The sequence below is a fragment of the Pinus tabuliformis genome, chromosome 5_2, assembly GCF_031772625.1.
Source record: "Pinus tabuliformis cultivar Carrire ecotype Pingquan chromosome 5_2, CPIR1, whole genome shotgun sequence".
NCBI classification, from domain to species: Eukaryota; Viridiplantae; Streptophyta; class Pinopsida; order Pinales; family Pinaceae; genus Pinus; species Pinus tabuliformis.
In genome coordinates, this window is record NC_142306.1 from 121,965,249 (window position 1) to 121,987,077 (window position 21,829).

The 21,829-nt window shown below is 38.2% G+C and overlaps 1 protein-coding gene across 2 annotated transcripts in view; it reads right to left on the reverse strand.

The window, feature by feature from the left end:
• LOC149157803 (uncharacterized) overlaps positions 1 to 21,829 on the reverse strand; it is a 50,910-nt gene that overhangs the window by 11,205 nt on the left and 17,876 nt on the right. For both annotated transcript variants that reach the window (XM_089436019.1, XM_089436020.1), the window contains exons 3-4: positions 5,559 to 5,615; positions 5,213 to 5,248 (exon numbers count right to left, since the gene is read on the reverse strand). In XM_089436019.1, coding sequence (XP_089292145.1) covers positions 5,213 to 5,248; positions 5,559 to 5,615 — 93 coding nt within the window. The remainder of the gene's footprint in view (positions 1 to 5,212; positions 5,249 to 5,558; positions 5,616 to 21,829) is intronic.

Genomic DNA, 21,829 nt, shown 5'->3' on the forward strand with positions numbered 1-21,829 from the left:
TTTTTAGATTAGCGATATCTCCTTCATCCGGACTCTGATTCGGCCGATTTTTTTTTTGAAATCAGGTCTTTTTCACAAAGAATCCAGATCTGCAATTAGATTTTTGCAGATTTTGCCCCAAAACGTACAGATCTGATCAGCAAACTTGCCGCTCCAGAAAGTTCATGCAAAAAATAAAAATAAAAAATTATCCCCTTTTGCCCAAGAAAGTGCTCTGATACCACTTGTTATAGCTCTGATCTCACTTGTTATGGATCTCACCCAGAAATATATGATAATAGAAATAAACCCAAGAAATAATAAAATCTGAATAGATAAAAATGATTCTTTATTAATATCTAACCCTTAAGGTAGAGTAACACCATACATTCACTCCTTAAGAAAAGAGAACACTTCATAAGCCATATGTTTGTTCATACAATAATCCTTGACATCCCTCAATGGGGAGTCTCTAGCCTCTATATAGGCCTCATACATACAATACCATGGGTCATTACCATGGTTCCCTCAATACCATCTATCTAATACCATGGGCCCATTACATTATTACTAACTACTTGTGGTCCCTGACATGATACGGGTTAACCACCTTATTTATTACTATGGCCCATCCCATTATTACATTATTCCCTTGAGTACCTCCCTTTGTACCCCATATTATCCCCCCTAGGTATATAACATATTGCATATATGAACTTTGTTTGTTACAACTTCCAGAATTGATACTTGAACCATATTGTACCAGATGAGCCTTAAGTTCAAAGGGAGTGGGCAGTTTGAAGTATGCCTCAGTTATGCCAAAGAGAATTCAAGATCTAGCAAGCAACAGATGGCAACATGGTAGAAAGATTTGAGAAAGTTCTCCGAGAAAGAGGGAGAGGATCATGTCAAGACGTTTGCCTCAGTTGCCTTAGATTTTTTAAGAGCATTAAGGAGCCTCATGATCAAGGATAATCATATAGCCTCATGATCAAGGATAATCATATATAATTTGTCTCTGACAAAGGGAGCTGTTGTGAAGAAAGTATTATCTTCAGAGGGAGCAATCAAAAATCCCTATTTTGACCCCAGAGAAAGCTAACCTCAGATTCTTGGATGATGGACTGTCAGTGTGAGAGGGAGCATCCAGTTTCGATATTTGGAAAGCATTTGTGAAGGGAACAAAACATTCTATGATCAAGCCAAGATGTGTTGCTCAACATGTGTTACCAGCATGGTACAATTAGTCGTGAATTCTTTGAGAAGTACAGCTACAGACTTAAGCTTGGGCTTGTAGAGATTACCTCTCCCATTGAGAGGGAGAGTTGATGAAATGGACATTTTCCCTGTGTCTTCATGAACTTGGATGGAGAGTGGTCCAATATTCTCCCTGTATCATTATGACCTTGGCTGGAGAATGGTTTAAACGATTGGATAGCATCATGGACTAACATTCTTCATGTATCTTGTACTTTGACTTAATTAGGGAGGTTATCACTATGTCAAGTACATAGACCTTGGTCGAAGAATGGTTTGGTGGACTGACATTTTTCCTGTGTCATTGTATAGTGACCTGATTAGGGTTGTAGTCCTCGTGTCACTTTGACCTTATTAGGAAGAACGGTCCTGTGGACAAACATTTTCATGTGTCATTGTATAGTGACTTAATTAGGGTTGTAGTCCCTATGTCACTTTGACCTATATAGGAAAATGGTCCGACAAAGGATAGTCATTCTCTCTATGTCATTGTATAGTGATCTGATTTGGGAGGTTATCCCTGTGCCACTTTGACCTGATTAGAGAGTGGTCCTAGAGGTTGTAACCTCCCAGTGTCATGCTCTGGTCCCATTCTAGAGTGAGCTTGTTTTGCCATCCGTCAGGGGTACTAACTGGGTTATGGAAATGTGGTTGATGTTGGTAATGATATTGATGATGATGTGTATCCTAATCTTGATAATTCTTTCTTATAGAAGTCTTCAACTTGAGAACATCATAATAGTCATTATGAATACCTCCCTAGTTAAGAGGGAGTGTTGAAGTTGTAACTAGGTTCGGTCTTCATAATTATGTTTTTAAAGAAGTCAAAAAGAATTTATTTTATCATGTCCCATTTGGACATTTAAAAGAAAGAAAATTGAATTTTAAAAGTATATTTTTAGTGTCTCCAAGTTGACCAAGTCAGCCCTCTAGAAGACAAGTCAACTACCCAAGGGACGTGTCCCTTCGCATGAGGAAACAACTATATATTAGCATCATTCCTTCACCATTTGGAAACCAACTCGAGTTCTTTTGTGGATAAGAAATTCAGACATCTGAGGTAGTTTGTGTGCAGCATCAAAGACATTTTTTGAGATAGATTGTGTACAACATCTGAAGTATTTCCAAGGCAGGTTGAAATTTAGGTCTAAAACTCTTATACAAAGTTCTGAGGCCTTTTTTGTGGATGACAAAGTTCTGAAGGACAAGCATTATGACATTTTGAGAGGGTTGACTTGGCACTTGGTATGTGGTCTACTGATCAATTCATTTATGACTTGGATTTCTCTTGTTGACTAAAGATTCTATTAGAAAGGATGGTGGGTTTTCCCCTTATGGGTTTTGCCCTGGCCTCTAGCATAATTATCGTGTTAAGAAATTCTCTCTTGCAACCAAATTTCAACATCACAAGGTCACTATCCGCTACAATGACGCCCACTCCATGTAGCTCATCTTGAACCTGAGTGAACTCTGAAAGATATGTGATGATAGGATCTCCTTTGCTCATCCAGATACCTCTTAGCGTCTCCTTGAGAGCAAGCTTCTTGGCATTACTCAAACCCTAACACGGATCTAAGATAGCTTGAAACAGCTCATATGTTGTCTTCTTCTCATGGAGATGAGGGATGATATGATCTTTGATCCCCTCAAGAATAATCCTCCTCGCCTTGGTTTCATTCTTGTTATGTTGGATCAATTGATGGGCATATTGAGGTGGAGCTACTGCCTGCTTCACATACTCGAGCACTCCATTATCTTCCAATACCACTAAGATCTGCTCCTTCCATGAGCAGAAATTTGAGGCTCCTTCTAAACTATGATCTGACCTCAATCCTTGGAATGCAATAATGCTATCCAAAGAACTGCACTGCTCTTCAAACTCTAGCACAAGTCTTCTGCTCGATCTGCGTTGTCCACTAATTGATCAATCCGGTGCTAGTCTTTATACTAATCTCTGCTCTGACACCATGCTAGATTTCCATGAAACTCTGCAACTACTTAGATGAATAATTGAAAACTGAAAACTAGTTTACTTTCACCAAGATATAGAGTTTCTTAAAAATTCATAAGCAGTGGAATAAAAACACTAGAGATATAAAAACACATCACACAAATTGACACACTTATTTTTCTCGGGAAACCCAACAGGGAAAACCTGCTTGCTTGATGTGGTATTTTATTTATTGTCTTGGAGCAATTGAATCCATTACAAAGCAATCTGTCACTCTTGAGAAAGTGTTCTACTTCTCTAACAAATCTCAACTGATATAGTTGATCTCGACCTGCCTAGATCGCTGCTTGATCTTGGCCCTCTAGCTAGCAACAAATCCTCTGTTGCCTCCTTGAAATGCTCTATAAATTCACTGATCTCTTGCTTGATCCTGCTCCTCCTTCCTTACGCACATGGCAGCTCTATTCCCTGCGCATATTCCCTATTTCCTAGCACACTTCACGTCCTATTTTCTAGCGCACTTTCAGCCTCCTATTCTTTAGGACTCAGCTCCTATTCTTTGCACACAATCAACTCCTAAATCCTTGCTCACTTGTTCCTCCTATTTCTTAGGAAAAAATTCTTGTGCTCTCCACAATCAAGGCTTCTCAACTTGCTCTTCCTTCAATCAAAATTGAAGACTAACTCATTCTAATTGAACTTTTAACCGCTACCTCGTTCTGTAGCCAAAGATTGAAGACCAACTCATTCTAACTGAAGCTCCAACTCTATGCATGCTAACTTGATTATTATTCCAGTAAACTGGAAATAACTCATCCTAATTGAAATCTAACTCATGAGCTCGCACTCATACTGGGAGAAGGACAATTCGAGTTCTTCATTGGCTAAGGCACAATCTAGAAGACCTTGCTCGCTATATTTTCAACACCAGAAGAAACATAAAAGGATAAACTCAGATGTCTTTTGATGTCCCTTGCAGTGATGCATACCTTTCAAATAGAGAGAGAAGGCCCCAAGATTAAGCATAGCTAACATCATCAGATAACCATAGACACACCATAAAAAAGTGCCCTTTACACCTTAAAAATACCTTTTCCCATTCACTACAATGTTGACCTTAGGGGGCTACTAGGCACAGGTTGGCCCTAGATGCATAAGAAGCCTCTCTTTGGAACTTATGTCATCCCTCTTAAATGTCTGATAATCAGAAAACGGCCTATGCATGGTCATATTATCCAAAACGAAGGGTTTCACACATCATCATGGTCTTCTTGAATGTAATGAGCTCTTGCTGCTGGTAAGAATATATCTAAAGATGGAAAATTATAACAATTTATGAGAGTAGTTTTCCAAGGAATCTTTTCCAAGTGCTGAAAAGTCTCTATCTACTCTGGGTATTGCATATTAATATATTATTAATTCTGTTAGGAACAACCTCTAAGATTCTGAACTGGCCATCGAAGAAGCTTAATAAGTTAATACAGATCTGGAAAGGTTTCAAAAGAACACCACAGGCCATTCCATCAGAATGCTTTATCTCTTGCATTCCTATAGCTTCCTCCTGACAACCATGAATATACATCTCCAGCCGCTGAGTGATGAAGGAACAACAGGAAAGAATCCCATCTGGACTTCACTCTGCTGCCTTGGCTCATTTGTATGCTAGAAATAAGGCTCGAAATGCAAGTGAAATATTGAGGGGTAATATGTAGTATAGCTATTACTGGAATCTTGTACAGCTACTTTTTTTTAATATCTACGACAGCCAATATTTAATATCTAGATGAGTAAATAACTTCCTTCTATTGATTTTAATGTCGTTTATGTTTTTTACATTGAATTCTTATGCAGGGATGTAAAAGAGAACTATATTCTAACAGTCCCTCTTTCAATTTTTCATTTACACCACGCAACATTTCCGACATAAAAATACCACTCAACTAATAGAAATTAAAAAGCAACTAGCTATTTGTTCATAATAATCCAGTATAGTGTATGGAAGACCTTAAAGCCTACTACACTGACCTCGTAGAGTGATTCCCTTATTGCCAACCCCAAAAGCTGCAAAGAAAGTCAAAGAGTTAATGCAAATTCTGCATTGCCTATAATATTTTAGTAACAGAAGACAAATGAGGAATTAACAAAAAAACTAAAACTGACAAAACAAAAGCAGATACAACTAGAATAGTGCTCATAGATAAGTATGATAAAACATAAAACAAATCACGAGGGAAACTATATTAAAAGTACACCAGCTATTTAAAGTGCAAACTTACAAAGAAAAGTTGGGGCCTCAAAGAAACGCAGCTTAATGACCATGATAAGAATATTTTATGGGTAGACAAATATGAGCGTTTGCAAAAATAAGTACCTCGGATAATTTTTCTGCTGACATGTCCTGTTTCAACTCATAATTGCTTTCCAGAATCTGTACAGAAACATATTATGAAACGATTTGTAAGAAGCATTTAAACCAAAACTACCCCTTAGACTCTAAAAGAGAGAAATTCTTGAATCCAACACTAAATTGAAGAGAAAAAACACCGGATGCACTTCCTATCCAAAACCATACCATGTCAAATTCTCCATTATGAGATGTCCATTTTTGCATAGTTAGTAATGGCATATCTAACTACACTTACTCCTTCCATATATAATATCAAGTATTGAAATTTTCATTTGCATGGCATTCTTATTCCATTAGAAGAACTTCGCCAGTTCACAACTTCCCAAGGTAGATCACAAGCTATCAAGCAGGTCTAAAGGGATTTGCATTGATTACTCTAAACACGTATTAGCTAAGAGTTATATGCCAGAGAAAAAACAGCATTATTTTAGATTTTTAACTTTTCTTCCCCCAACAGTCATAGAGCTAAGTTCCTTAATTAAAGGTCATAAATCAGTGCAGAATAACAGATGTAACAAAATAAATAAATTGCAGCCGTGGCTAGCTATGGCAACCTCCATCTTTGTCTTCCCAACTTGTGGATGTACTAGCAAGCATGGTCCTCTTCTCCTGTCCCTGCGAAGTTTGAACTTTGTCGGGCCTGCAGCCTCTGCTAGGCCCATGGCCTCCTCCGGCTCTCCCTCACGCATTTAGCTGGTTCCTTAACTCGTCAATGGTCCTATTACCACTCAGATAAGCAAGCTTGGCATCGTCTAGCTAAGATGCCAAACAATAAGCACAGAAAAGATGCACCCACTGTTATCTCAATGCAGTCTCCTCTCACTTTTGGCCAAATCCTAGAATGCCACAAGGGGTATCCCAAACTACCTAGCTTCACCAAAAGTCTTACAATGACCAGTGCCTAGAAACAGTCAAATGATGAAGGCTGGGAGTTAAAGAGAACTTACAAACCAGATCTCAGATATGATATTTACTACAAAAAATGTAAAGCAGCAAAGGAAATACTCAATTTATCAATGAAAAACTTTAAGAAAAGTGCCAAAATTGAGTATGAAGGCCCCTACCAACATTGGGATTGAAAACTTGAAGTTTACCTTTGGTTTGGGGCTAGAAATGATCATTTATCTTGCAAACCTGTAATTCTACAGAAATCTGCAGAAACCAGCAAGCAAAAGCCCACTTTGGGGCCTCCCATAAGCCTAAAGACGATATGAAAATTTATGGCTGTGAGTTGGAGATGTTTGTATAATGAAATATGACCAAAATGAGCGTACTAGCACTCAAAAACACCGAGTGTTCAGAAAGGTATTCAAATCTAGAAATTGTTACTCAGTTTTGGAGGTCCAATCCCCGAGGGGTGAAAAATGAAATTGTGTCAATCAAGATGAAACATGTTGCAATTGTTAGGACAGCTGAAAACACTTCCAAAGATGAGTAATTTTCAATTAAAATACTTAGAAATGATACTTGGGGTTAGACTAGCTAGAATCAACCTTTCACGAATTCCAAGGCAAGGGATTTCACCAATCTTTGAGCTATAAGTGCTGAAGATAAAATCAAATTGCTAAAATCAACTTCAAAACCCTCACACATGTTAGATCGGCTTTAAATGCAAGAAAAGATAGGGTTGCTAGCCTTCTAGATTTCCAATGAGGCACGACTTCCAAGAAATAAAATCTAGATACAAAAAGCAATCCATCAAATCAATTCTAGACAAAATGATGAAGAGATCGACCAGTTTAGATTTTATTTTGATGGTTATCTTTTTATATTTTGTTCTATTTTTCGGGCTTTTTAGATTAAATAAAATAAATACAACTGCAAAAAACTTGGAAAAAGGATGGTTGGTTGCTGGAAATTGTGCCTTATTTCCACTAGGGATATGGGGTCAAATTGATGCCCCTCTTAAGTCAGTTAATCAATGCTTGTGGATTAGGGCTTAGAGGTGGAACCCTAGAAGTTAAATCACCTCAAGACTAATCAAGAACAAGTTATGAAACCTAGCCCTACTGGAAGGGATTCCAATTAGGGAAAAACCTTCAATCAGTAGATCAACTATGATGCAAAATAAATTGAAACCCTTGATGAGGAGCACTAGGGCATATCGCAACAAGGAGAAACAAAACTTACCTTACACCAACAAGAGAGAGTGTGAGTAAATACCCTAGATATCCCTATCAAAGTGACAAAGTTGCCCTCCAAATGGATCGATCTAATTAGCCTTCTACTAGTCTTTAGTTATCTATACTTTGCCTTGGAAAAATATTTGATCTTAACCAAGAAAGAGAAACAAGATGACAACCAAAGCTCTCATGAAAATATTTCACATTCTGGCAAATGATTTCAACAATTTACAAAGATTTGCTAATGAGGGAGAGCTCTCAATTTATAGATGAGGCTCTCAACATCTCTCCTCCTTTTGCTCGAAAAAAAGGTGACTTGTCATCCACAATATGCTTGGAGACTAGGTCAAATGAGAAGAAAAAATTATTACATTGCTTAAAACCCTCCAATGAGGTGAGACATCCCATCAATAGAGGTTTGATTTGACAAAAAGGAGGGCCAATTTGGCCTTAAGGTACAATGTTCCATCAAATAATAGCTTGACTTTGCTTGAAATAATGTCTTTCTTGGAACATCAAACCACCCCCTGGTTTGCCTCAATGTTCCTCTACTTTGACTTTGACATGCTCCAATAGCTAGGAAGGGTGGACAACACTCTTGAATTTGGTCCATTTGCTTGCTTGGTGTGTAATTTAAGGCTTGAACATGCTTGAAGATGTCTTTGGTCCATGGTGTGTCTTTGAGCTCTCACTTTCTCAACACATGTGCTACGTTGTCTCTTTTTGACCTCATTGTTGCCCCAAACATGAAGTCAGCCCCTCTAGAAGGTACCTTGAAGCTAGAAAAGGCACTTTCTGGAGGGCATTTGGAGTGTTTTGACTTGGAGCTGATTTCTCTTAAAAAGGAGGTTACAACAAACAAAGAGGTGGTCTATGTGGGGAACATCCGAACAAAAGAGGTGTGCTTACATAAAGGGAAATGAGGGGAAAAGGTACAATAAGTGATCACCTTTACAAGGCTAAACAATAAGTGCTCCCATAAATCATGAGTCCGAGTAGGTCCATCTCCATGATGCCCGCATACCACCCATGGACATAAGCATACCACCCATGGACATAAGAATATCCATCAACGCAACGAGTTATCACCTAGCAAGGGGATGTTAGTGTTGAAAAGTGTAACTAGGTTTGGTCTTCATAATGACATGTGTAATTGTGATTTTATGTAATTGATGCAAAGAAGAAAAATAAAATTATTATTGTAATGCTTGTCTCATGGGTTTCATGAGCAAGGAATTTTATTTTTAGGTAAGGCTCCCATTGTGAGCCCTTAGGATTGGTCATAAAGTCAAATTGAGTCAATGTCATGTATGAAGAACCCTTCTTGGGCATGTTACATATTTGTATGAGTCATTAAAAGAATAAAAAGGCCCTCCAAGACCAAGCTAAAGCATCTCCTTCAAGTCGGCTTCAAGATGGATTAATAGGATTGCACCAAAGGACATGCCGACTCACCCTCAGCTCAAGTCGGCTTATTTGATGGGCCAACCACTATAAATAGGGCAGCGCGTCCTCATTTCAGAGACAAGACTTTTGGTCAAGGCAATCTGAGTGAGAAAGGTGCGAAGAAGTTCGATTTAAGGGTCAATAGCAACCCTAAACCCAAGCGAAGAAAATAGAAGGAAAAGTGAAGTCTTTGATGTTTCTTTGGATCTGTTTTAGGACTATTTCTTGTCACACGTGCGAAGAAGGGAGGCATCATCTGCTTGAGGAAGGGTTGAGAGTATCAATGTTTGTTGCAAGGAAGGGTCGAAGTTGGTAAGTTCATTATAAAAGTCGAATAAAGGAGAAGACATTGCAATCATCAAGCCGAAGTGTAGAAGAAAGTCCCCCCATTCAAGCGAAGTGGTAACAAGGTGCTGCAACTAGGGCTTCTGAATTAGGGCCGAAAGTTGTAGGTCTGTCCTAGGAGTCGAAACACTACAAGTTAGTCGAGAAGGAGAAAGAAACAAGGAGTTTGACTATAGTTGACTCGAGGAAGAAGAGGTGACTTGGTCTTGGAGAGGTCAAATAGGTCAAGGGTCTTGGTCTTGGTATTTGTCAATTGAAGTCTCTATAAGAAGAAGAATTCGTTTGGGTTTTCCTCTCAAGTGGGAGAGGTTTTGGCCTTGGCTGATAGCCTACATTCTGTGTCTCTTGTCTCTTTATTGTTTATTGTTTATTGTTTATGCTTTGGTAGTTGTTTGATGAAGAAGAACACTATAATAATCTAACTAAAGAGAAGATCCTAATCTATTGAAGTAAAAAGCATTCACAAGCAGTTATCATTAATAGAGAAATCACCTAATCTTGATGCCCTAGATTTCTCAACATGGTATCAGAGCTAAGATAACAAAGTCAAGGAAGGGCATCTTATCAAGGGACACTCAAGGATCAAATCTCCAGAAAGGCATCAAAGCAAATCTAGAAGATCATCTTGGAGTCAAGATCTACAAAGAAGTGTCAAAACCCTAGATCGAAGAAGAAAGTCTACACCAACAAGAAGTCTTGGAATCCTCAAGTCATCTCAAGAGACCACAAAGACCCTACTCAAGTTGAAGGACTTATACATCAAGTTCCTTTCTAGAGAAGCAAGACCAAGGACGTTGTCATCAAGATTCTAAGGCGATCTCCCTCTCGTTGAAGCAAGGTCCTTACCATTGAAGTCATCATTGCTCATCATCAACAAGGACATCACCATCAAAAGATCTAAAGCGAACTCCTTTGTGGACTCAAGGATCACTCTTGAAGAGATCTATCTTCATCTAGGAGAGTTTTCTATCATCTTTACTATCATAAAATTCAAGGAGACATATCTGAATCTCATTGAAAATTATGTTATGGAATATTTCAAAGGATCTATCACCAAACCAGCGAAAGAAGATGCTCAAGCACTTGCAAAGTTTATGAAAGGGGAAGTGAGGGCTGAAAGGATTGTCATAGAATCCATCAAGGATCCCCCCATTCCATATGTATCTAAACTCGACACCTCGAAAGAAATATATGACAAATAGGTAGAGTTGTTTTATGTAAGCACTCAAGAGAATTTATCTTTCTAAGGCAAGAACCCTACAAACTAAGCATATTGAAAGAAGAGGGAATAGCCTCATACTTTATGAGGATATCCGAAATAAGGGATCAACTTCAAGATTTGGGAGAAGTAATGTCTGACAAGGAAATGACCACTGTAGTACTAAATGCACTACTAGAGGAATGGGGTAACTTTACTTCAAGTATTTATGGGAAGAAAGAAGCTACTCCATTCCAAGATCTATGGTCACTATGCAAGATTGAAGAAACTAGGCTGAAGGCTAAAACTGATGTGGGAACCAGTGAGCAAAATCAAGCATATGCTACTATGACAAAGAGAAGAGGAAAGTTTGAAAAATTTGGTTCTCAAAAAAAGAGAAGGAACATGGCTAAGATTCAATGCTATGGATGTCAAGAATATGGGCATTACAAAAGAGATTGTCCTAAGCTCAAGAAGGACAATAATAAAAGAGGTAGAGAAGAAGCCCATATCACCGAAGAAGTGGAGGAAGTTGAAAAGAAGAAATCCAAGAAAGAGGAAGTAAGAGATCTCTACTATGACTGAGATAGTCTTCCTCACCTAAGTTCTTTTCAAGTTCTTGTTCTTAAGTCTTCTGTTGTAAGATATGGCTATCATGATTCACTAAGAAAAATGATGGGATGCATCATGGCATCATAGAAGCATTGAAAGCAAGAGCTCGTGACATCATCATAGATAAGCATGAAAGATGGTTGAATCTGAAGTCCATAGCAGTCACCCATGGAATGATATAGCTCTTGGAAACCTCATTAGTAGCATAGGCGATACTTATGGGAAAAGAAAAGGTCATCTAGTACAAGGCTCATCATACACTTGCCAAAAGGAAACGTTTGTTGGATGAGGATACTCAAGTTCCTCTATTGGAATTTTTGTCAGAAGGTTCACCAAGCAAAAGGAAGCAAGGGTTTCATCAGGAATTCCAACTTGTGGAATTCATGGGATGAAGGTATGATGACAAAAGAGGTGAAGCAAATCAAGGGATTGAAGTTCTTTCAATCAAGGAAGCTATTGAAGGAAGTCTAAGATGAACTAAAAGAAAAATGAGGTATGTATGCTTGTATTTGATATTGAAGAGTCATGTTTAAAAACTTCCCGAATTTAACAACTTTTTCAATTTCCGGACCCTTGCTGACTTATTCTTGAGGTCGACTTTTTCACATGCCAGCAAGTCAACGTCAATCAAACCAGCGAAAAGAGTCAAAAGTCAATGCTGCTCAAACTACAGTCTGTAGTTTGTTACCTGCTCATGTGCACATGGTAGGGAACCAAGCCCCATTGCCCAATGAAGATGGGCACTTGACATTTTCTTAGAAGATCAAAAGTCAGCAAGCAACCTATGCCCCTTTCTCTCTCTCTCCTCTCTCTACACTCTCGCAAATTTCGCACCCTTGCACGGGATTTATGATAAATGTTGTTAGCATGATGAATTTTTGTAACAAACTCAGGTGACTCGGGACCCAGTTAATAAGTGAGTCCACTCTAGAGTGTTTTTTACTCGACCAATTTTTTTCACTCTTCAGCGATAAATAATTAGTTGAGCTTTTTCACTCGATAACTCCAAAGCTAAAGTGTGACTTAATAACCGGGCCTTGGGTCCATCCTAATGCCTAGGGTCAATGCATATTACCATGCTAGGTCATATCCAGAGTCTCGCAAAATTTGACTAAATTTTTTTAGGATTTTTTAATTAATTAAAATTTCCCGCAGGACGGGATTTTAATTAATTTCCTATGTAATGTTGTAAATAAGTGGCACTAGGATTTGTCAGTGGCATGTGGGTGCTCAGAATTCATGCTCACAACCCCAAAATTATCTTAAGACCATCTTTGTGGGTCAAAAAATGACTCTCCCCTTGAAAATCCACTTTCTCTAATGTAAGTGGCCAAAAAGACAAGAAAATCCCAAAAATTAATAAGTGATGGACACATTAAATATGTTCCCATGTCAAAAGGTCAAGGCAAAGTGACATGGCATCAAAGTTAAGTCAAAGTGCAAGATAAAGGGTTGATTTGGCAGCCACTTTGGCACCAAGTCTTGAGTTTTAGTGAGGTCAAGTTTGACTAACTCTTGGAGGGCCCAAGTTGCCTACTCAGTGGGTCGCATTTTCCCTTGTTTTCCTCATGGATATGCCAACAAATGAATGAAGATTGGTTTGAATGTTGAGTGGAGTTTGTGCGGGAGTTAGCTCCCCTTGACACTCTCCTCCATACGTGAGTTAACTGCCAAATTAGAGCTCCCACACAAGCAATCTATATAGTTATATACGGCAGTCCTCTTGCACCCCACGCAGGCTTAGAAAGACACCTATTGGGGCACGTTTTATTAGTTGGTAGTTTAGTGGGATATGGCTCCCACTTATCTCCACTAAATCTCCACACTTGACATACTTCCTACCTCGCACCAGCTACAAGAAATCAGCATAACAATTCAGGGGATATTTGCTCAACCAACAAGGAGAGTTTGATTGCCACCTACAACCAATCAAGAGACCACTTGGAGACTCGAACTGCCTTGGGATTAGCTTCCATTTTCCACTTGTTATTTCATCTTTCATTGGGATTCACTCCCTAGACTTGTATAAATCAACCTCTTCGGCTCATTGTTGCCCATGGTTGAAAGCTCTATGCTTGGGTACATTCCGTCAAAATATTTTTGCTATCAATAAGAAAGACTTTGGAGGTCTCATGTCTTGTGTTATGGTGATTGATCCTTGGCTTATGAGGTAACCTTATGTGTTTAATCCAATGATGTTTATGTGCTTATCATTGTTGCGAAAATCGTGATTTTTTGGCGGTGGAAATTAAATCGACGATTTTATCAAAAAATCGCGACCCAATGTGAAAAAATCATGGGACTGGCATACAACGACTTTTTAAACACTTTTTTTGGTTTTTTGTGATTCATTTTGCAAACAGAGGGCAAGGGTGAGAGCTAAGGAAAAGAAGAACTCATCCACAAGGGCAAGAGAGGAGAAAAATGAAGGAATTTAGCATTAGAAAATTGAGTTTGGACCAAGTTTCTTCAACAGAGCATGGTTTTCAAGAATGGGCATCAAATTTGGCTCTATTTTTTTTTGTTTCTTCCTTGTTTTCCTTGGGTTTCAGCCACCCATACATTTTCCATGATTTTTGCTTGGATTTGAGTGTGTGTTTTTTGTCATTTTTGTTGCATTTAGTGGAGAGGGGTTTTTCTGGTCAAAAATTCAAAATCTTGATTGTTATATTTATTTGTTTAAATTCTTCTTGTGCCCTAGTTTTTTTCCATGATTTTTGCTTGGGTTCAAATGTGTTTTTTTTGCCAGTATTGTTGCATTGATTTGAGGGTTTTTTTGTCAAAAAAATCAAAATGTTGTATGTTAAATTTTAATTTCAATTGTTTAAATTGCAATTCTTCTTGTTCCCTAGGTTCAAACTTAAATCTTGCATTAAAACTCAAGAGTTCAACAAAGTTACAAACATGCCAAGGAATTTGGTGAACTTGATGAGGGGTTTGACAGATCAAATTTGACTTGCAAGTTATGTGGGCAACATATGACAGGGGGAGTATACTGATTGAAATTCCACCTTGCACAAATTCTTGGACATGTAGGGATTTGCACAAAAATAAATCCTGAAATCATCTGTAGAACCCTCAAAACATTGGAAGAAATAGAGACAACCAAACTGACCAAGGCATCTCTGAAGAGTCAAACAGCAGAGAGTGGAGTGGTGGGACTGGGAGGTGACCGTGAGAGTGGTATTGGTTCCTCTTCAGCATAAATTTCTAAATTCAACCCCACAGTTGCCTCATCATTTTTTGTTCCTAGAACCACATTTGGTGCACAACCATCTATCATGTCAATTCTTAAAAAAAGGAGAAGTAAGAAGCTGACAAGTTATTGGGCAAGTGTCTTCTTTGAAGTGATGTTTCTTTCAGCATTGCCAGGAACAATCCATTTTTTTCAGCCCGCGATTGATGTTATTGCTATTGTTGGCTCGGTGTACAAAGCCCCTTCCTATGATGACTTTATAGGGTGTATTCTTTAGAATGAAAAGGTTGAATGCACTAAGAGATTGGAGAAGTTTGGGGGCTCATGGGCACAAACAGGATGCACTGTGATATCGAATGGTTGGACCGATCAAAAGGGTAGAACCCTTATTAACTTCTTGGTTAATTGTCCCAAGGGGACAATGTTTACGAAATGTATTGATGCATCTGCACATATAAAAGATGCACGGTTATTATGTGATTTGTTGGACGTGTTCGTTCGGGAGGTGGGTCTACAACATGTTGTCCAAGTCATAACGGATAATGCTGCAAATTATGTTGTTGTTTGTAGGATGCTTATGGAGAGGCATCCTAACTTATTTTGGACACCTTGTGTTGCACACTACATTGACTTGATGTTGGAGGACAAAGGGAAATTTCATTTTGTCAAGGAAAAATTCCTTTTGTCAAGGATATTGTTGAATCATCAAAAAGCATTACAAAATTTATATATAATCATGCATTTGTGCTTCATTTGATAAGAACATTCACCAGCAACAAGGAGATGGTACACCCTACCATTACACGGTTTGCCACTAGCTTCATATCTCTTCAATCCCTCTTGAATTTTATGTGGGATGTGAAGAGAAAGTTTCCTTCAGAGGAGTGGTGTGCTTTGTCATATAGTTGCAAACCAGAGGGAGAGGGCATATGCAAGCTAGTTTCAAACTAGGAAAGCTTCCCAGCAAGAGTGCAGGAGGTGTGTAGCATTACTGAACCTTTGGTAAAGGTTCTTCGATTAGTTGATGGAGACAAGCCCACAATGGGATACTTGTATGAGGTCATGGATAGGGCCAAAGAATCCATTCATAGCTACTATTATGATAAGGGGGATGAGGAGTTTGAGAAACAACAACTCATATGGGCAGTGATTGATAAGCGATAGAACAATACACTCCATCGTCCCATTCATGTTGCATGGATCTACCTGAACCCTGCATTTTCTTACTCTTGTGGTTTCATATTTGATGTTGAGGTCATGGATGGATTCTTCACCTATGTTCAAAAAATGGTGTCATCTCTAGCAGGACATGTAGAAATCTCCAAAGAAATGGAGATATACAAGATGGTAGGTGGCACATTTAGCTTTGACATGGCTATCCATGATAGGAAAACCAAATTTCCTAATTTTTTTCAATTTTCAAATTTCATTCTCTTCAAAGTTCATACTTTGCTTCAACTTTCAAATTTCAATCTTTTTCTTATGCTTCTTTTATTTGTTGTAGATGCGTGATGGAGAAGCTATTGTGGCAGAGCACCCAATCTCCAAAAGCTTGCCATTCGAGTGCTTAGCCAAACATGTAGCTCCTCCAGATGCGAGCACAACTGGAGTGTTTGAAAAAATACACACCAAGAAGCGCAACAGGTTCAAAATTTTCCAATTACTTTTTTGAATTCATTAAATAATAAAAAATATAATTTATTATTTTTATAATTATTAATTTATAATTTATGACCCTTGTACAGGTTGGGGTCCCAAAGCCTTAACGACATGGCATATATCTACTACAATCTCAAATTGTGGATTAGGCAACTTGAGAGGGCACCTTATGTGGAGGGTATCTCATTGGATGGGATTGACACCAATTCTGCATGGAGGGTTGAGACCGAGCGGCCTATCATAGAATTAGGCCCTAGTTGGTTAGAGGAGGAGGTAGTGAGGGGGTAGCAGCTGCAAAAGAGGAGGAGGAGCAACAAGAAGAAGAGGAGGAGAAACAGGAGGAGGAGGTGACACCACCTACCACGGCCGCCAATAGAGGACATGGTCTACCTTCTATGGCTCCTAGTTCTTCAACTTCTAGAGGACATCAGAGTCCAATGCCAACCCTAGGGTCTTCTTCATCTAAAGGGAAAGTTGCTACAGTTTCTCGCAAGGGGGGCAGAGGAAATCATTAGTTAGCTGGTTTATTTCATTGTATATGACAGTTGACTCATTATATGAGATACATTATTATATTTTTTGTTGACATTTCGAGGTTGAGTCAAGACTCAAGATTCAAGATATGATTCATCATTATGTGTGATGTAACACTAAACATATTATGATATTACACATCATATAGATTAGTTCTTTTTTCATATTTGCGTCAATGCATTTATTTTATATTGTGGATCCTTTAGATACTACAAAGAATTGAAAAAATGAAATATATATATATATATATATTTTGATTTTGCCGACTTTTACCGATTTTATCCCAATTTTTATGATTTTTTCCGATTTCAATCCCTCGCCAATTTAATCCCAATTGCTATTATCACAACATTGGTGCTTATTTCCATGATTCTTTTCACTTGCTTACATTCATTTTCTATCTCAGCCTAAAGGCCCTGTTGTCTAGGGAGGAGGAGCGAGAACTATTTGTAGTTCCTCTTAGACTTGCTCATATCCTAGGCTTGATTTAGACTTGTGCGTTCTTGGTTGAACAACAAGTCCAACCTTGACATTATATGAGCAAGCTCTCTTGATACTAATTTTTGTATTGCAATATTTGACTTAGTATGTACAAGTTACCAAAGGACTTGGAGATGGGGACTTTGTTGGCTAAACTAGCCACCTCCAAGCTAGCCAAGGAACCCATAATTCAAGATGACTTGGGGCCATCCCAGGGATTTCAAAAAGATCAAGAGAAGAGGGTTTAAATAGCCCATACCATCTCTTCCTTTCATCACTTTAAATCTATTATTCTTGGGTCACTTTATCTATGTGCAAAATTTAAACATCTAAGCATCTAAGGCTTTGTTTTGGTTTTTGTTATAACAACAGTTCAATTTGTCCAAGAAGGCACCAAGTTTTCTTGGGCAAAACTTGCAGACAGCAAGAACCTCTTTTTTGGGGGATGTTTGTTGAGGCAGATTTGCAGATATTGGGGACTGTCTTTTGGCTGATTTTTTGGACAGCTTTGATAGGGAAGAGCATTGGTGGACTTTGTACTTGGACAACAAAGACAAAGCATTAGTAAAGCCATCAAATTTTAACCATTGTAGTCCCCTTTAAGTTTGCTTCTCCATTGGAGAATCCTCCAAGGATTTCCTTTTCTTGTAGCTTATTGTAATATCTCTCATTTCTTCATAAGGGAGTGTTAGATCTTTCTTTTGGTCTTGATCTCATCTTGTGTGAGAGATCAAGCCAAACATTGTAACTTTCTACTTAACTTATATTGTAATTTTTGAGCAAAAGTTAGATCACTCATAACTTTATTGGAAGGAGTGCCATTCCCTTTAAGGAACTCACTTGTAAACTCCTCTCCAAAACGACTCTTTATCCCTCACTTTATAAGGGGGATCTAATCTAATAGAAGACACATTTTCTTGGAGTTAGGGGGGCTTTCCCCCTAAGCATCCCCTTGCCCATTTGGGAAAGACCCTTGTGTGATGCTTGAGTGGTTCTCTTCTTGTGTCATCTAAAACTAAAGTAGAGTAGATTTAACACCAGATGGATTCAATGTCATTTGCAAGCTACACTAGTTACTTCATACATTTGATTTGACTTACTTTCCATTTCATTGTACATCTATCTAGTTTAGTCTTTTAGTTTTCTCATTTTCTTTACTTTCAAGCACTTCAGCGTCTCATGAATGGCGTGTTCCGAAAGTATTTGGACCAATTTGTGCGTCTTTTTGGACAATATTCTCGTGTATTCCAAAAATGAAAAGGAGAATGAAAAGCACCTAAGGGTTGTATTGACATGCTTAACAGAAAATCAATTGTATGGAAAGTTGTCGAAATATTCTTTCTTTCAGAAGAAAATTCATTATCTTGGGCACATCATTTCAGGTGAAGGGATTTCAGTTGACTTGGAAAAGGTAAGGGCCATAATGGATTGGCCAATACCAAAAAATGCTCATGAGGTGTGTAGCTACATGAAGCTAGCGAAGTTATTATTGAAGATTCGTGGAAGGGTTTTCAAAGATTGCGAAACACATCATCACATTATAGCAAAAGTGGGTTAGGTATGAATGGACAGATGAATATGACACTGCATTCACCAAACTAAAGAGATTACTAACCAATGCTCTGATCCTTCAAGTGCCTGACATGGAAAAGGACTTAACTGTTTGTACAAATGCTTCAAAGAAGGGATTAGGAGCAATGATAATGCAAGAAGGCAAAGTAATAGTTTATGCATCCAGAAAGTTAAAGAAACATGAACAGTTGTATGCTTCCCGTGACTTAGAATTAGCAACAATGATGGAGACACTACCTCATTGGGAGAAGCTTTGAGTTAAGAACTGATCATGAGAGCCTGAAGCACCTCTTCACTCAGAGAGATCTAAATGATAGGCAAAGGTGGCGGGGCGAAGTTATGAGTAAGTATGATTTTGGGATTTCGTACATTAACGGAAAGTAGAATGTGGTGGCTGATGCACTAAGTGTTGAAGAATGTAAATTGTCATTTGACTCTGAACATGATGTAATTCTTATGTATCTATTAAAAGAAGAAATAAAATAATGTAAAGAACAAAAGAAAAATTATTTGTAAAGCATGAGTTCCATGCTCAAGTTATTTGTCACTAGGTCAAGCATCCATTGAATGCTCCTAGGGTTTTTCATAAGTCAAGAGTCATTGCCACTTTGTAAAAGACCCTTGCAGGCACTTGTATCAAGAAAAAGAAAATTTATTTTGTATTTGGAAGTGTTTAGAGGGTTCTCAAGAACAAGTCAGCTAGCCAACTAAAGTTGGCCTAGAGTAGGCTTAAAGAGCCACTTGGAAGGCTACATAAGGAAGGACTTTGACCTCCATTAATACACACACCAAGCATACATCTTTGGGTTCGATCTGCAATTGAAAGGAAGTGTGAAGGTCCTAGAAAAATAAGGAGAAAGCTAGCGAAGCAAGGAAGAAGCCCTAGAAGAAATCATAACTCTGAAATATGTCCTTTATTGTCCACACGTGCAAGTACCCTAGGGTTTAGGGTCCGAAATTGCAGAGAAAGATGCAAATTATTTAGGTAAGGACAAAAGACTATAAGAACCTTCATCTTGAAGGAATATTGCTTCGCTATCCTTAGAAGAGCCTTGTCTTGTTTTGCAGGAGGAAGGTTAGTTGGTTGGCTTGGTTCTTGGTGGGAGCCCTGGTCTAGGGTTTGGTCTTGGAAGTCTCTTTTGAAACTGATTCTATAAGAAGAGAAGTTCTTTTGGTTTTCCGCTTGGAGGGGTTTTGCCCTGACTTGGAGCCTATATCTTGTATTCATGTGGTCTTCATTGCTTTTCTTTTGGCATTGATTGATGAGTAGAACATAAGCATAAACAAAAGAAGAATAATATAATGTCACAGACAATGTCAAAGTAAGGAAAAGGTGAATTAGTATGCTGCCCTAATTGATTTTCCAACATGGTTTCAGAGCAAAAGTCAAGAATCTTGGCAGCTAGAAGATCACTGAAGGGTTTTGCATTACTCTGAGAAACCAAAAAGAATGGACTATATATATTAGTCTTGATTAATGAGCCATTGAAAAGTAAATCCAAGCAAGAAAAAGTCATTTTCTGAGCATCCAACAAGAGCAAATCGCTCTCAAGAAAGACTTCGCATACCTCAGGAAGTCGAGTAGATCAAAAGTTAAAGAAAGGACATGTTTGGTTTGGGTCTGTTTTGGCTCAAGTAAAGGAGGAAGAACAGTCGAGTCTTGTGAGAGCCTTCAGCTGGAATATATGTCAATTTTAGTGCCTTTGTTCTAACGTGAGGAAAAGTCCTTCAAAATCGAGATTGAAAGCTATCTTATCTCTGATCTAAAATGATAATTGGGCCTGTTGACCACTACGTGTCAACAACCCATAGCAGTACACCCCCTTTTTTCGCAAAAGAGATAGTGCCTGATCGATGTGTCGATGTCGTCCAGCTATCATCATCAGTCTGATCTTCATGTTATAATGTAAACCCATTTTGCATGTATATGATGTAAATAATCTCAGCATATCTGTGTTATGTATGTAATTGCCTAGGTAAACCTAATTTTTCGGTGACAACCTACATTCTGGGAGGTTTTTTGTCTCACCGATCCATTCTTGGATGGTCAGTAGAGTTTCCTTCAGTCTTACCCCAAAGCCGAAATGTATTTTGTCATTGGGATGTTAGGAGAGTCCTAGTGTTATAGATCGAGTCTATGTAAAAGTGATTTGGGAATAATCCTAACTATTTGGTTAGGTTATCTTATTACAAATTGTTTGGTCTGCTGGATTATATTGTGTCGCAGAAATGGGTAGTCTGTGAAGGTCTGTTTCAAATGGGTTTTCCCCTTATGATGTAAAGTGTCTTGAGGGTTGGAAAAATAATTTATCCCCTCATCAAAGGTTAATTAATTAAATTTTCTGGCCAAAAATTAATTAAAATCATAAGCCAAAAACTTAATTAATTCTAGGTCCTAGGCAAATTTAAATTTTTCAAAGGCAAAATTCGTTGGTCCTTAAAATTCAAATTTTAAAAAGTCCCGGGACTAAAGTAAATTAATTAATTAATTAATTATAAACCCCAACGATTAGCTCAGTTGGTCAAAGTCAGTGCCTCGCCATCGGGAGGTCACAAGGTCCAATCTCCCCGAAGCCCTTGGGGTCAGGCCTTGCTAGTGGGCTACGGGGCTAGATTCCCCTCGAGGTCGATCAACCCAGATATTTCCGTGGACGTAGCACCACCCGTTGACCACGATGTCCGTGAACCACAACCTAAATTTATACCCAAAAAAAAAGTAAAAGTAAATTAATTATTTTGCTAAATTTTAAGCCTTTGGTCCATGGAGTTTAAGTCAAAGTCAAATTTTTGAGGAAATTATCTCAAAATTTTTTAATTTTGAGTTAATTAAAATGCATTTAATTGAAAAATTCAAATTTCCTCAAGAATTTAAAATTTCGACGGATGAGATTAAAAGAAATTTTAATCCTCATCAACAGTCAATATTGTTTTGACAAGGATTACTCGAACTAGTCGTGGGAAGGTTTATCTTTAAATAAGAGGTCATTTCTCAGTTGATCCATCCAAGCTTTGAATCGTGTACTAAGCTCTCAAGCTCTCTTGTATACTTTTTTGAATTAATGCAAAAGTC